Genomic DNA, 14,926 nt, shown 5'->3' with positions numbered 1-14,926 from the left:
GGAACAGGGCTTCAGAGGAGAATGAGGAAGAGGGAAAACATTAACAAGTAATTCTGATCAAAAAGACACTTCTCCCAAGTGTTCACAAATAAAGCCTATATTAAGGATTCAAACTAATCTGACTCTACTATGTTTATGAAAAAAAAAAAGGATCCTAATGTTATAGGGAAGTCAGATGGAAATACAATCCTTTATAAAGTTGTTATTTACTAATGAAAAGGTTGTGAAGAGAAAAAGCCATGTGTTAAATTTGTTCAATTTTCCCAGTTATTCATAAGATTCAAGAAAGTCCCTTATAAATTCCAGGGAGAGAAATTAACTATAAATTATTATTTTAATGTTTATGATAGTTAGTCTATCAATTATGGATACATCAAACACTTTATACAATAGCTATGGTTTTATATTTACACATATACATGTACACTTTTTAACATACAAAATAAAAATGTATAACAAAATTATGTAGATATTAAATTATATTCATTTTATCGAACATAAAATATAATTGTTAAATATAATTATTAGAGTTAAATAAAAGGCTTTATATTTTTGTGACATTCATTTTAAGAATAAATATTTTGGTTACAAATGCTTGTGAGAACACAATTATTAATGACAAGATTCCTCAGACAAATACATCAACCAAAATAGAATAAGCTATTTCAAAAATACAGCTTCTAGATACCCTATCCAATAAAAAGTACCAACAGTTCAAATACACCAAAATGATAGATTAAAACAAAAATGATATTTCAAGGAGAGACATATAAAGACTGGTTCTTTACAAAGGCAAAAGCAGAAACACTAAAGCTAAAGAGCATAGGGATAATCTAGCAACAATGGGATGAAAATACCTTAGAGAGTACAGAGATGGCTACTTGTGAATAGGTAAAAAATATTAAAATTTTATTTGTATTTTGTATTTATTCAAATTAAAACTCTTCCACGGTGGAGGAGATTTAAAGAGTTTCCATGTAACCAGTTAATTGCATTTACAGGTAATTTAGTTTTATCTAAACTAAAATGGACAGGAAGCTATAAAAAAATTACTGTAAAGAAACTACAGAAGGCTACTATTGTATGCACATGCATTTATAAATATGGTATTAGAATTACTATTAATTCAGCCAACATTCTTGCTAATTTTGGTTTCTGGCTCTGGTCCAGCAATTCCTAGAGACATTATTCTGTTTTGTAGTGAATCTCCTGCTCTATGACAGTCAAGAGGACCTTGCAGCAGCAGCTTCCCAATCCCTCATAGAAGCTGGGCATTGCCAGGTCTGCCAATAATATTAGAAACACTTACCGCATAGAATACCTAGAGCAGTTCTTCCCACACTAAACATTATTAGTTTGATATTAAAAGCTTTTCTTTTATTGAATAAACAAAAGAATTACCAGATTTAATAGGATTTCACCTGAAATTCTCAGATTCTCAATTAAGACATGCTCCATTCACCTCTGTTGGGAAATCAGCTTGACATATTCTTCCATGTCTTGATGAACTCATTCATTTCAGTATAATTTAGGTGTTTCATGAACTGATACTGAGAGGACAACTAATCAATTTGCTAGAGTCAAGAGAACTAAGGCAAGTCTCTTTGAATAAAAGAGCTCAAATCAATCAAAGCAAGTCTAGCAGACATGAAATATATCTACATGAAGCTAAATTAGGTCATCACTCACTGAACCCATAGTATATAAAACTTTCTATTCAAATACAAATGGACTGAAAATAGAATATATACTTAAAATCTATGGGTCATTTAAAAAAACTCAAGCAAAACAAATACTCATGATCTTTTAAAATTAATTGTCTTTTAAATGAGTTAGGGAGCAAACAAAAAAATCACTGGATAGATAAATAAATAAATAAATAAATAAATAAATAAATAAATGAAATTATGGGCCATTGTAGTAACCATATCACAAATATTTTTCTTTTAAAAATGTAATTTTTTATTTTCAATCATATTAATTTCAAGCACATAAACTTGTCATCATTTTCTTTTTACCAAATGAAGCAGAAACACACAAAGGGCATTAACCCCAAATATTAGGTCCCTAAGTCCTACTAATGAAAAATAATTATTTCTCCATGAATCCTATGAGAACATATTTGTTTCATGTAACTACTTGTACTTTTTAATAAAACATGATACTAAGCTTAAAGAAAGTACAGAAAAATAATGTTCAATTAATTAAATGCATTCATCTCTTTGTAAAAAAGTAAAATATTAACTTCTATTTCATTAGCCATAATGTTCACAACATGGACACCTTTAAATACATATTTGTTCAGATTATTTAACCTTGAAACATAAAGAGAGTGCATAATTAACATCTAGGCCCCAGCAACACATGGGGGAAATCTGACCCTGACACATGTTCTCAAAGTACATTTGTATTATCTTAATTTTTCACACACTCTATTAAATTGATAATTTTAACTCTGTAACTAAAATGCTTTTGGAAAAGAAAATGAGTATTCAGAGAATAAAACTATTCTGCTTTAAGCAAATTTGTATTTTAGACTGTTTATGATTGAAGTGGAACAAACTGATTATACATTTGCCATGAAATGCCAGAGGCCAAAGCAAGAATCAATGAAAGACAAGTACCTGAGTTTTGGCAATACTGATTCAGTAATAGAGATGACCATGATAAATTACATAGTCCATCTAAAAACATTATATTACTCCTACTTTGATGAAAAATATTGAGAAGGACAAACTAAATGAATGTAACCTAACCTGTAATATTACTGCATTAAATCATTATAGAGCACCATGGCTTATCTGAAAAAGATCAAACACATTATCATACATGATATAATAACATTGTGTATTTGGAAGAAATCAAGAAATTTCTATTTTTGAAATGGGGAGGAAACAGAAACTGAGGAAGGCTAAATGAGATAAAAGAGCTCTTCTTTGTGTTTTTAAAATACATATCATTTCAAACAAAATTAGCAATTACTGTTTTGACTCCAGTAGAACCTAAAAAAAGAATGGCTCTTGGAAATCCTAAATAAAGTTAATCAACATTGTCCCCATACTGTATTCACCCAATATTCAAGCAATCAAAAGTTCGCCCAATATTCAAACAAAGTAAAATCGGTGTACTTTCTATACCAGTGAGAAGTCTAGACATGACTCCTAATTTCATATCATCCCAAAACACTGCCAACTGTTAAGTACTACCTATGTTTGAACTGAGTAAAATTAAACATTTAAACACAATTATTTGATTTCACTTCGGAGTTCAAAGGTACATACAGCTAAACTACATCACTAGACAAAATTGGGTTGTACATCATTGCTGAAACTGCTATTTCACACTAATAATCTAGAGCTTGAAATAAAGATATACAGTTAATTTACGAGTCTGATATCCTTTCATTTGATAAAACACAAATTTGATAATTTGCATCTCCATTATATCTGTAAGTAGAGTTACATTCTTGTTCCTAATGTTGACTGTGAATATTCATTTTGGTTTTTAAAACATTTTAGTTAAAAATCAATTCCATTTGCCAGTACATAAACTTTGTTTCCAACAAAAGACAACATACTGGTGGGGAACAATATAACTGAACATGACTCGTTTTTATTTTTTTAAATCGAGCTCTAACAGTTTGTTAGGTAAACAAGCCTGAATAGTTTGTTTTAATTGGTATCTTAGCTGAAATGTATACCTCACTTGGTTCTGCTAATAACTTATGAGCAAACAATGTTGTAATTTTTAAATGTCAATTAAGAATAAATTCCTTATTTATTACTTTCCCAGATACCTTTTCTTTCTTTTCATTATTGCAATGGACTAAAAGCCCTAGTATGCTGATGAATAAGAAGGGAATTGTTTTCTCACAGTCAACATTGCACTGTTAAGTATGGTGTTAATATAAGCTTTTAGTAGTAGTACTCTTCAATATCAGGAAATTTACTTCTCATTCTTTTTACTGTATGCTTCCCTAATTAATGGATACTGACTTGCCACAAAGCTTTCTCAGTACTTGTTGAGATAATACAATTCTTCTACTATATTAACTTACTAACATTGGGCCAAGCAATCCTGGAATAAAGTAAACACACATACACACACACACATACACACACACACATACACACACACACACACACACAGATATATATGTGACTATATACCATGAATATTTGAGATATACTATGAATATTTTCTCCTACAGTTTATCATTTTGTTTTGTTTTCCATTTTACCAATGATACCTTGCAAAGAGCAGAAATTTTTAACTTTGTTGAATTGTAATTTATAACTATTTTGATTTAGGATTCATTTTTTTGTCCTAGCTAAGAAATCTTTGCTTATCCTAATGTGAATTTTTTGTTTTCATTTATAATTAAATATTAAAACTTGTTTGATTTTCTCTCTTGTATGAGCTTGATAGTTATATATCCATTATACTTCTTTGTGGGATTATTATGTGCATCCCAGACTTATTAACATGGAAACTTTTACAACTTCCTATACCTTAAAACCAAGGAATCTAAAACACACTAACTCAAAATACACCTTCCTAAATGATGCAGTATTACTAATCTAATTTTAATTCTATACATAATTTAAATAGAGCAAAACATTATCATTAGAAATGAATATCAATATTCAGATATCAATATGTTTCCTAAATTTTTACTCCATATATTGAACTTCCCTGCTTCATTTTCATACTCTTTGACAAAAATTCCTTTAATATTTTCTTTAATGCAGTCCTACTGAAATGAATTCATCAGGTTTTGTAGTCTAGAAATATCTTTATTTCACCTTGACTTTTTAAAAATATTTTCTCCAGGTATGGATCTAGGTTCGAAATTATTTTTCTTTGAGCATTTTGAAGATACCTAATTCTTCCATGTTCCATTTTATCTCTTATGTAAGTTTGTTTTGTTTTTCAAAGTATAGCTGCATTTGAGATTTTTCACTTCTCTGTATAATAAAATAACCATTTAATTATCTGAAAATTGTCCTATGGACACAGAATAAACAGAGAAATATTTATTAAAGAAATTCTATTAAATCTTGGTGAGAATAATGAGAGTCTATGGCATGTGAGCCACAACAACCTATTTCCCATCCTTCCCCTTTACAGCTCCACTTATTTCATTCTAGGCATATATAACCAAGAAGACATAGATTTTACCTCAGCTCCTCTCTAGGGGATACAAATCCACCCCCAAAAGGGCACAGTCCCAGATCTGTGATTCGAGGCTCTATTCCAGGTAGACACTACAAAAGGACTGGAATTTCCTTTCCCCAACCAGCCCCCCATTTGTAAGGCAGAAGACATGGCAGGCAAAGAATCATAGACAAAAAAGTCCTTGCCTTAAGTCACTCATACAGTGAGAATGTTCTACAACAGAAGGGACAAGTGGAGATGATCAGGGGCTACCATCCCTACCCAGCACCCCACCCACTTGCAGAACAAGGCCATCACCCTGGAGAGAAACAGGCTGCAATTCCAACCAGTAGCACCAGTACAAAGTACAACTGTTCTGCTGAGAAGGAGACTACAAGAACAGAAAGATCAATAGCTCAGGTCTCAAGATAAAGCTCAGTGGTAGAGCACTTGCCTTCTATGTGCAAGGGCATGGGTTTAATCCCCATGCTTCAAAAAAGAAAAAAAGAAAAATATTTCTGCCTAAGGAACTGACTGTAGTTGAAAGAGAATATTAAAAAAAATACAACTACAGACACTGTCAAAAACAATTGAGATCTTGAGGGTAAGCATTTATGAGGCTAATAATTTCATAATACTAGTAACAGAAAGTGAAATGTCATATCAGCTAGATATTCAATCAGCAAAATCAAGGGAAAGAGCTTTCTTGGATGCTGAGAATGCCCTCATAGATCGGAAAAAACCTACAATTGCATAGAGGCACAAATAAAAGTAAGACTGCATAGCAATATATGCCCCAGGTATTATCAAAAGCAAAAAAAAAAAAAAAAAAAAAAGGAATGAGGTAACAATTAATGAAGGTCAAAAGTTGGGTGAGATATCACAGTCAGAACAGCCATAAGCTGAATGGGTACTTCAGGGAACTGGTCAGTCAAAAAGATTCCAGCTACAGCCTTGTCATCCTAACTAGGCACAGAGACTGAGAGAAATGACATCACAGGTTGCATACTGCAGAGGAAACACATTTAAATGAACTACTTTATCGAATTCACTAAATAAATAAATAATTTGAAAGGTGGAGAGTGAATTAATCAGTATTAAAAGATTACCTAAAATGCAAAATTTCAACAAAAACTACAAGACATTCAAAGAAATAATAAAGTGTGACATCTAAAAGAAAAAGACAATGAAGATAGTCTTTGAGGAGGCACAGATGTTGAACTTAACATCCAAGTATTCAAAGTAGTTACTACAATTATGTTCAAAGAACTCAAGAAACACATTTTTGAAAAATAAAAGTAATGATGATGTCTCATCAAATAAAATATAGCAGGGGGAAAATACTATTTTTAATAGAAAGGCACAAATTGGGGAGTATAGGAAATAAAATGGAAAATTCATGTGAAGCCTCAATAGTGAATTTAAGTTGGCAGAAGAATCCACAAACTTGAAGAAGGTTCAATGGAGATTATGCCGTCTAAAGAGGAAGAAAAAAGAATAAATAAAAATTAACATAGCCTCAAAGAAGTATGGGATAACAACATCCCAAGGAAAGAGAAGAGCAGAAAAATATTAGAAAAAGTAACAGCTTAAAATAATTTGCAAATTTGAAGTAAACCATTAGTCTATATATTCAAGAGGTTCAATGAACAAGCTAGATAAATAAAAAGATATCCACATCCAAACATGTCATAGTCAAAATGTTGAAAGACAACAAGAAAATATTGAAAGCAGCAAGAGAACATATTCACTCTACATATTTTCCACCATGCCAAAGCATTTTGGTTTTTTTAGCAATCAATACTTCCACACTAAATGTGAGTTCAATGATTAGTGCAAGAATTGTGTTGAGTTCTGTAACCCACTCTAAAGATAAAGATAACTAGAGCAAAGGCACAAAAGGCCCTTAATTAAAAATTATTGAATGAGTAAATAAATTGTTTTCCTCACCACCAATTACATGATAGAAAAAAAAACAGAACATAAAACATGAAACCAAACCATATTATTATATAACTCAAGCATACACACAGATATAGGTCTTACAAAATTATTTAGAGTAACATAAAAAGAAATATGTCTACTCTTGTTTAACCCTACCTACCTATTAAATTCTTAATTTAAATCATTATATATTCTCTGGTTGTAGGATTTCTACCTAACTCTTTTTATAATTTCTTGTTTTCTATTAGAATTAAATACCATATGATCTAATTTCTTGATATATTAATAACCATTATTTTTAAATTGAGATGTTAATTCTTTTAAAATAATAATGCTAATATCTGAGGAGTCTATATGCCTATTCTATTTCCTGATTTTCCTTGTGTTCTTTGGTAGTATGGTTTTGTTTCCTGAGGTGTTGTTAAGTCTTGATTGAATTCTAGGCACTGTATCACAAACTGTGGAAATAATACAAGGTTCTGGATGATGATATCTTCCTCCCCCAAAAGATTTACTTATGTTTTGATGAGCAGTTAGAACAGGGACAGATAGTATCAAAGCAGGTTCAAAGCTATGCTACAAAGCTAGTCTCTGTGCTAAATGTATTTTCAGTTCACACAGAGTCCTTCAGTTTAGTCCTCTGGGTAGCCCAGCTTAAAACTTTATAATGTTTACTAGGGTTCTTCCTCTTCTGTGACTCTATAAGAAAGTCATAAGCTCTCTACACTTTATGAATCAGAACATATTTCACAGGAAAAGAACTGCCAAAAGCCAGAAACAACACTCTGCACTTGTTTTTTCAACAAAACATTTGAACCATCCTGCTGCCTCAATAGGTCTAAAATGGCTTTAAATATTTTTTTAAATGTCTTATCCTCAATTAAAATTTATTGAATTTATCCATATTTTCTAATTTTTCTCAGAACAAGATTTATTCTGCACAAAGTTAGCCTAAAATTAAATGCAGAAACTATGCTGGTCTCTAACCCAGATTGACAAAACTTTGCCTAATCTAACATCTTCTCATTATAGGTTCTCCAAAAATAAGATATGGTCTATATGATACAAGCACATTCTTCACCAAGTGAAGTACTGGAAAATCGATAAATTTAATGCATTTAGAAAAAATCCTTCTAACACTGACCTTTGTGTGAGCTGTGTATCATTAAAAACCAAAAAAAATGTTTTCTTGGTGCATTTGAATAATTTAGCTTTATTTTTTAAGGAGACAACTTGTACTATTTGAACATTTTGAAGAACATAATGAATTTACTGACTATTGTTATTGTTTAAGTCTGAGTACAATCTCATTTCTTTTTATACCCTTGTAGAAAGCTGCCTGAAAACAAACATCCAAAAAACAATTTAATTTGATACTTAAAATGATATACTATCAAATTAAAATCACTCTAAAGATAAGGTAACTATAAAGACTACAGGAATAATGTATGAACAGTTAAAATTTGCATATTATAAAAATCTACTAACCACCTTTTCATGGTATTTGTAGTAGTCAAGAAATGAATCAATTACTTAGGTACTGCTAGAACATTATCTCATTTGTTGCATATCACCCAATTTCCAAAGCCAGTCCTTCAATAAGTATTTCTAAAGCTATATCTTATCTTTAAACATTAAGTCAATCTCTAGCCAATAGAAAGTTATAAACATTTCATATTTTTTGAGGAACCTAAGTTGTTTCTGTTGCTCTTTCACAAGCACAAATATCTCACGAATACATAAAAGATAATAATCATAGGCACAACTAATTTATATGTAAAAAATAAGGAATTATCATTATTTCAGAAAATAAAGAAATTTTTATTTCTAATTTGTCTTTATTGGCCACAAATGATAAATTTTTAAAAAGATTAATGATACCTTAAAGAAAAACTTAATATATAATTAAGACCAATTAATTTATACTAGTTACTACATAATTTATTAAGTCCTATTGCAAAGACAAAAAATTGTATGTTCGTGGTTTAATGTAAAAAAAATCTCTAGGTTCATTAAAAAAATTAATATATTCAGTTCACTTCTACTCTCTTACCTCATGGAAATATTCACACAACTAATAGACTTACAGAATATAGAAAAATTATCTTTGAGACTACTACTAAAACTCCAATTTTTTTCATTTAGACGAAGAATGTGGGAATTAAACTATCTTTCTGGGAGTGTATAAGTTTTATTAATTGGGTGGTTTCAACTTCTAGGCCATCTCTGCCAAAAGTCATCGTTTTTAAAAACTTAAAAATATAGAACACTTACAGACTTAGCATAAGTAAAACTCTCCCTAATGTCAGTCTAACTTTTTGGTTAATAACAAAGACTTCATCTCCACTATGGTCAATCAATTTAGCCTCTGTGGACAAAGTCTTGCTGCCAATATCTGTTTTCTTTATAATCTATCCTAAATATTAAAAGTTGTTTAATATTCAGGTACCTTATTTTACAACATGCACTTGGATAAAGAAGAAATTATTAAGGTTTTAAAATGAAGTAGAACAGGAAATTATAACAAGAGTAACCAAGGTCTCCAAAACCTTAAGTCTCAAAGACTTTTGCCACTAAAAGCAGCATTTGAGCAGGCATTACTACACACACACACACACACACACACAACACACGCACACAACACACACACACACACACACACACACAGGTCAGAGTTACAGAGGTAATGCAAGAATCAAAAAATTTTATACCATTTGTATTTTCTAAGAGCTATTCCCATTGTTTTCCTTAGTATATAACAAAGGCTTAAAATATATATCCTGGATCAACAAAAACTAAAGCAATTAGTGAGACTGACTTCAGATCACCTTAAAGATTGACAACTTTTCCAGAAATGAAGATGTTAAAAGTATGAGAGAAGAAACAGCTTTCTTTTTATCTGTACTGTGTAAAGAAAAGGTATTGATTATCATTTCTTTTTTCTACTATCCTCTCTTTTTAAAAGTAATTTCTAGCATTACAGTTCCAGGTTTCTGCTCATAAATAATCATGTCAGTTGTCACTCAATTATCACTTTCAACATTTAATCTAAATTATGTTCAGCATCTTGTTTTTTTTCTTTCTTTGAAGTTCTTAGTTAAATTTAAAAGTCAAATTTTTTTCAAGAGTTAAGTTGATAGAAGATGGAGGCAGAGATTAAATCAGGGGGAATCATTGATCAAGGATGCTTGGAATTCTTATGAATACAAATAGCCTATCAAGGTTAATGAGGTTCAACTTGAGTTTAGAAGAAGGAAAAAAATGCACTTTTTTTCTACACATATACAGATTTAAGGTCTTAGATACAATTTGAAAGGTAAATTATGCAAACACAAATGTAGTTTCCTTCCATTTGGATTTTCTAAGAGCTATTCCCATTGTTTTTCCTCAGTATAAAACAAAGTCTTAAAATATATATTCTGGATCAAGAAAATCTAAAGCAATTAGTGAGACTGACTACAGGTCACCTTAAAGATTGACAACTCCTCCAGAAATAAATGTGCTTTTAAGAAATGACTGAATAACAAATGTTAGCTTTGAAAAAATAACTCTTAAATGTGTCTATAATATCTCAGTTAACAAACACTAATTGGGTACATAATATGGGTTAAGACATTGTGTTGAAACACAGAGTCACATAGACACTACACTTCATTCTCAACTCATACCCATTCATGAGCTAAAAAGGGAGTAAACTCTTTAATTGATAAGTGGCTTCCAGAATGTCACAAGTTTGAATTATAACATGATGCAAACTGAAATGACCTGGAACCAAATCTGTATACAGTAACATATTAAAAAAGAAAAGAAAAAAAAAAGACAACAAACCTAAAGAAACCAAATAGTAAATGTAAGGTTAAATATCAGAGTGTTTAGAAAGGAAGTATAGATTTTAAGAAAGAAAAGAGGAATACAGACAGAAAATCTAGCTGAAATAAATAGGATCCCTGGTTATAAGGAGTCTATTAAAGAGAGGTAAAGAGCAGGTGGGAAGCCTTACTACAACCATGATCAAACAGCACTTCAATATCATTATTGTTAGATTCTATGTTCACCTACAAATTTTTTGGTTTCAAGTTCCAAAACCTACATTTAAAAAATTGGAAAATTGGTGGCCTGCATGATAGAATGGTGTTTTTAAAAACCTATATGGGGCTCCCCCAGGGTAAATCCATGGACTGGCATTCATGCATACTGCACTCTTGATGTGAGCCAGTCACCTGGGTCTTATAAACCCCATGGCACAGAAAACTCATAGATGAGATAGAACCATGAAACATGATATCTCCACCAAAGGAAGGACATCAAAGGTATTCTGCCTTGGTGATAGGCAACTGGTTTTCTCCCATACCTCCTTCTCTATTTTAACCTAGATTGAAATTCTAAAGAAACATACCCAAATTACTTTTAAAAATGAGAGAATGATGCCATGAAAATATTGGCAATGTGGACAAAAGAATCTGTAGAAGGAGGGGTCACCACTTACACTTGCTATGATCCCAGAAGGCTCCAGTGGGGGGGAAAAAATCAGATATTACAGAAACAGTGAATGACTGAACAAAGCAAAGAAGATCCAAAACGAGTAGGAAAGATTAAGAGAAAAATAAATTATTGGACAAGATTATAGGAGAGTTGTCAGAACATCCATATAAAGGAAGACACGATTGAACAAATCATAAGAGCAATTATTATACAAATATTCTTGGGCCTGACAAATACTTTTTGTGTATCTTTCCCAAATATATTTGGTTTCTAAAAAGCAACTAAAGAAAACTAATTTTTATATTTTATACAATATCTAAACCAATATATAACAATAGCCCCCTACACTTTTTTTTTTTTTTTTATAACAGCGGGCTAGGGATGTAGTTCAGTCATAAAACACTTGCTTAGAATGCACATGGCCCTGGGTCTGATCCCCAGTACCAAACACAGACACACACACACACACACACACACACAGAACCTAAATGGCATTCAATTAAATTTGAAGATATTCTCAACTGTTGGAGGTTACAACTGAATGACCTCTGACCTATATCTTACAGAAAGTTGGCACCAGACATCATGTTGAGAATAAAATACTCAAAGGGCTTTTATGAAGTATAGAAAATAAACAAGGCATAATCATAAGTATCACCAAATCTAAAACAACTAATATAAATTTATTTAATTATTTTACTCTTAACAGTAATAAAATCTAAACAGTAAAACTGGATATTTCCTCCAGGAGTGAACACTGTCTTTTTGTGCTATCATTTTTCCAATGGCAACTGGGGGAAAAAAAAAATTTCTTTCATTTCCCAAAAGGAATTTGACCTTAGAAGCAAGGCAAACTCAAGAACTTTCAGCATCAGTTTTAAAATGTCAACAGCAAGAAAGGAAATCAGCTAAGTTTTCATTCACTACTATGGTGCCAGCGCCTAGGACGGTACCTGACATGTCACAGCCAATAACATTGGATATATAAGTAAAAACCGCTTATAAACTGATTTTCAAATCCAAGCCCTATAATCCAATCCAAACTAATGCAAGAGAACACGAACTCTTTCCCTAATCTGTGTGAAAATGACTATTAAGAACAAAGGAAATCTACGATTCTTGAATGAAATCATTAGTAGGCATATATATATGGCTAGTAAAATATATATATATATAATATATGCCTACTAATTATCTCATTCAAAATATATATATATATATATATATATGTATATGTATATATATACATATATATTTTTTCCCCCCTTTGGTACTGGGGATTGAACCAGAGGCACTTAACCACTGAGCCAGCCCTTTTTACATTTTTATTTTAAGACAGCTTCTCAATAAGTTGCTTAGGTTCTTGCTAAGTTGCTGAGGCTGGCTTTGAACTCACAATCTTTCTGCCTCAGCCTCCCATGCCACTAGATTTTCAGGTATGCGCCACGGTGCCTGGCTAAATAATTTTTAATATCTATGCATTTCAGTTCTTTTATTCCAATTTATACCATAAGAAACCATGAGAAAAAAAGGAATAAAAAGGAAGGACCAACATGGGTTTAACAACAGTTACCAAAGGAACTCTTCTGCCTTTGATATTTATTAGCATCGTTTTTTTAAAAATACTTTACTTCAGTAAAATAATCACACTTTAGTACTTTCATCAGCAGGCTTAGTGGCCACAATAATACTTATGAAGCAAACTTCATACAGTTACCACTGCTCTAAACTATTTCTGATAATTATTTATCAAACATGTGGAGGGCTGTGTAAAGAGTATGTCAATATTTCATTATCTTTACAATCTGAATCTTGAACCAAATATAAAAGACATTTTCCTATTGATATGCTGACAAGATGAAAGAGAAACAGACTAGAGTAACATTAAATATTTCCTTTGGGTTATATAAAGTTAGATACTTTTGTTATAATTTTGAAAGTACTTCACATGAATCAACTATTACATATAGAATATTGCACTAATAAAAACAAATACAGAGGAGGACTGATATATATTTATTTCCAAATGTGTCATCCACATTGATCTAATTTACTTACTTATAATTGGAATTAATCCATTTCCTATATAAAGTCCTTTCCTTTGATTTTTAATATATTCTGATAATTACCTCATCTATGCTAGATAAAAGGGAAGAAACATAGCTGCCTAGCTACAGTTAATTCATGGCTCCCACATCATTCATGATTACTATACTACTATATATATTATTGTAATACATGGAGGGAACAAAACTTCATCTCATGCAGAACTAGAGATCTGAACATCTTTATGGCTCCAAAAAAGAATATCAGTAATTCTTTTTTGCTATGCATTCTGCCACTTTCAGCACAAAAATAAATAATAATTCACTGCTGTCTCAGAGGAAAAAAGTCCCTTCCTTCTGTAGAAAGGGCTTGACTGCTAATAAAACAAAATATTTTGAAGTTTAATAGTAAAAATTTCACCAGGAAATAATGAAGTTTGAAAAAAATTCCAGCTCCTAATTTTGGAGTATCAAATGAAAGAAAATGAATCCATAGGAATTTCTATACACAAGTTATTTCATCAGCAGCATAATTTTACATTATCTATCCCCAAATAAGACTTCACAAAATAATGTCTTTATATGAAAATTTTGTTAAGCAATTCTACTAAAATCTTTCAAATTTTTTCAACTTAAAATTTGCAAAGTCACCTCTATTTGTGCTGCCAAACTTGCTTTCTCCTTCTCTTTTCGCTCCATGCATCGCTTCACTTCCTCTAACTCAGATGCCACTGCATTGAAGTTCAGCTGCATTCTCAAATCTGACATCTGCTTCTCCAAATCACGTTTTTCTGGCTCTACCCCTTAAGAAAGAAAACATAAATTTCAGTGGTTGTTCTATATTCACAGAAGAATGTACTTTCAATGGTACTAAACTCTGGTGTGTTACTATTAAAACACTTACTCAACAAACCTTTCAGCCTTCATCAATCTATTGTTTCAAGTCTCAAAAGGTTTCAAAGATATAAACATTGCAGTCCCACCAGCAGTGTATGAGTGTACCTTTTTCCCCACATCCTCACCAACACTTATTGTTGTTTGTCTTCATAATAGCTGCCACTCTGACTGGATTGAGATGATATGTTAGAGTGGTTATGATGTGTATTTCTCTAATTACTAGTGATGATAAACATTTTTTCATATATTTGTTGATTGATTGTATATAATCTTCTGAGAAGTGTCTGTTCAGGTCCTTGGCCCATTTATTGATTGGGTTATTTGTTTTTTTAGTGCTTTGTTTTTTGAGTTCTTTATATACCCTAGAGTTTTAGTGGTTTATCTGATGTGTGAGGGGTAAA

At 31.3% G+C, this 14,926-nt stretch overlaps 1 protein-coding gene across 1 annotated transcript in view; it reads right to left on the bottom strand.

Annotated features, from left to right (window-relative positions):
* Cep128 (centrosomal protein 128) overlaps positions 1-14,926 on the bottom strand; it is a 373,328-nt gene that overhangs the window by 278,833 nt on the left and 79,569 nt on the right. The window contains exon 12 of the mRNA XM_077799967.1: positions 14,280-14,431. Within this exon, the coding sequence (XP_077656093.1) occupies positions 14,280-14,431 (152 nt within the window). The remainder of the gene's footprint in view (positions 1-14,279; positions 14,432-14,926) is intronic.

The sequence above is a fragment of the Urocitellus parryii genome, chromosome 6, assembly GCF_045843805.1.
Source record: "Urocitellus parryii isolate mUroPar1 chromosome 6, mUroPar1.hap1, whole genome shotgun sequence".
Classification (NCBI taxonomy): domain Eukaryota; kingdom Metazoa; phylum Chordata; class Mammalia; order Rodentia; family Sciuridae; genus Urocitellus; species Urocitellus parryii.
Note: the sequence above shows the minus strand (reverse complement) of the source record. Positions and strands in the feature narration are given on the sequence as shown.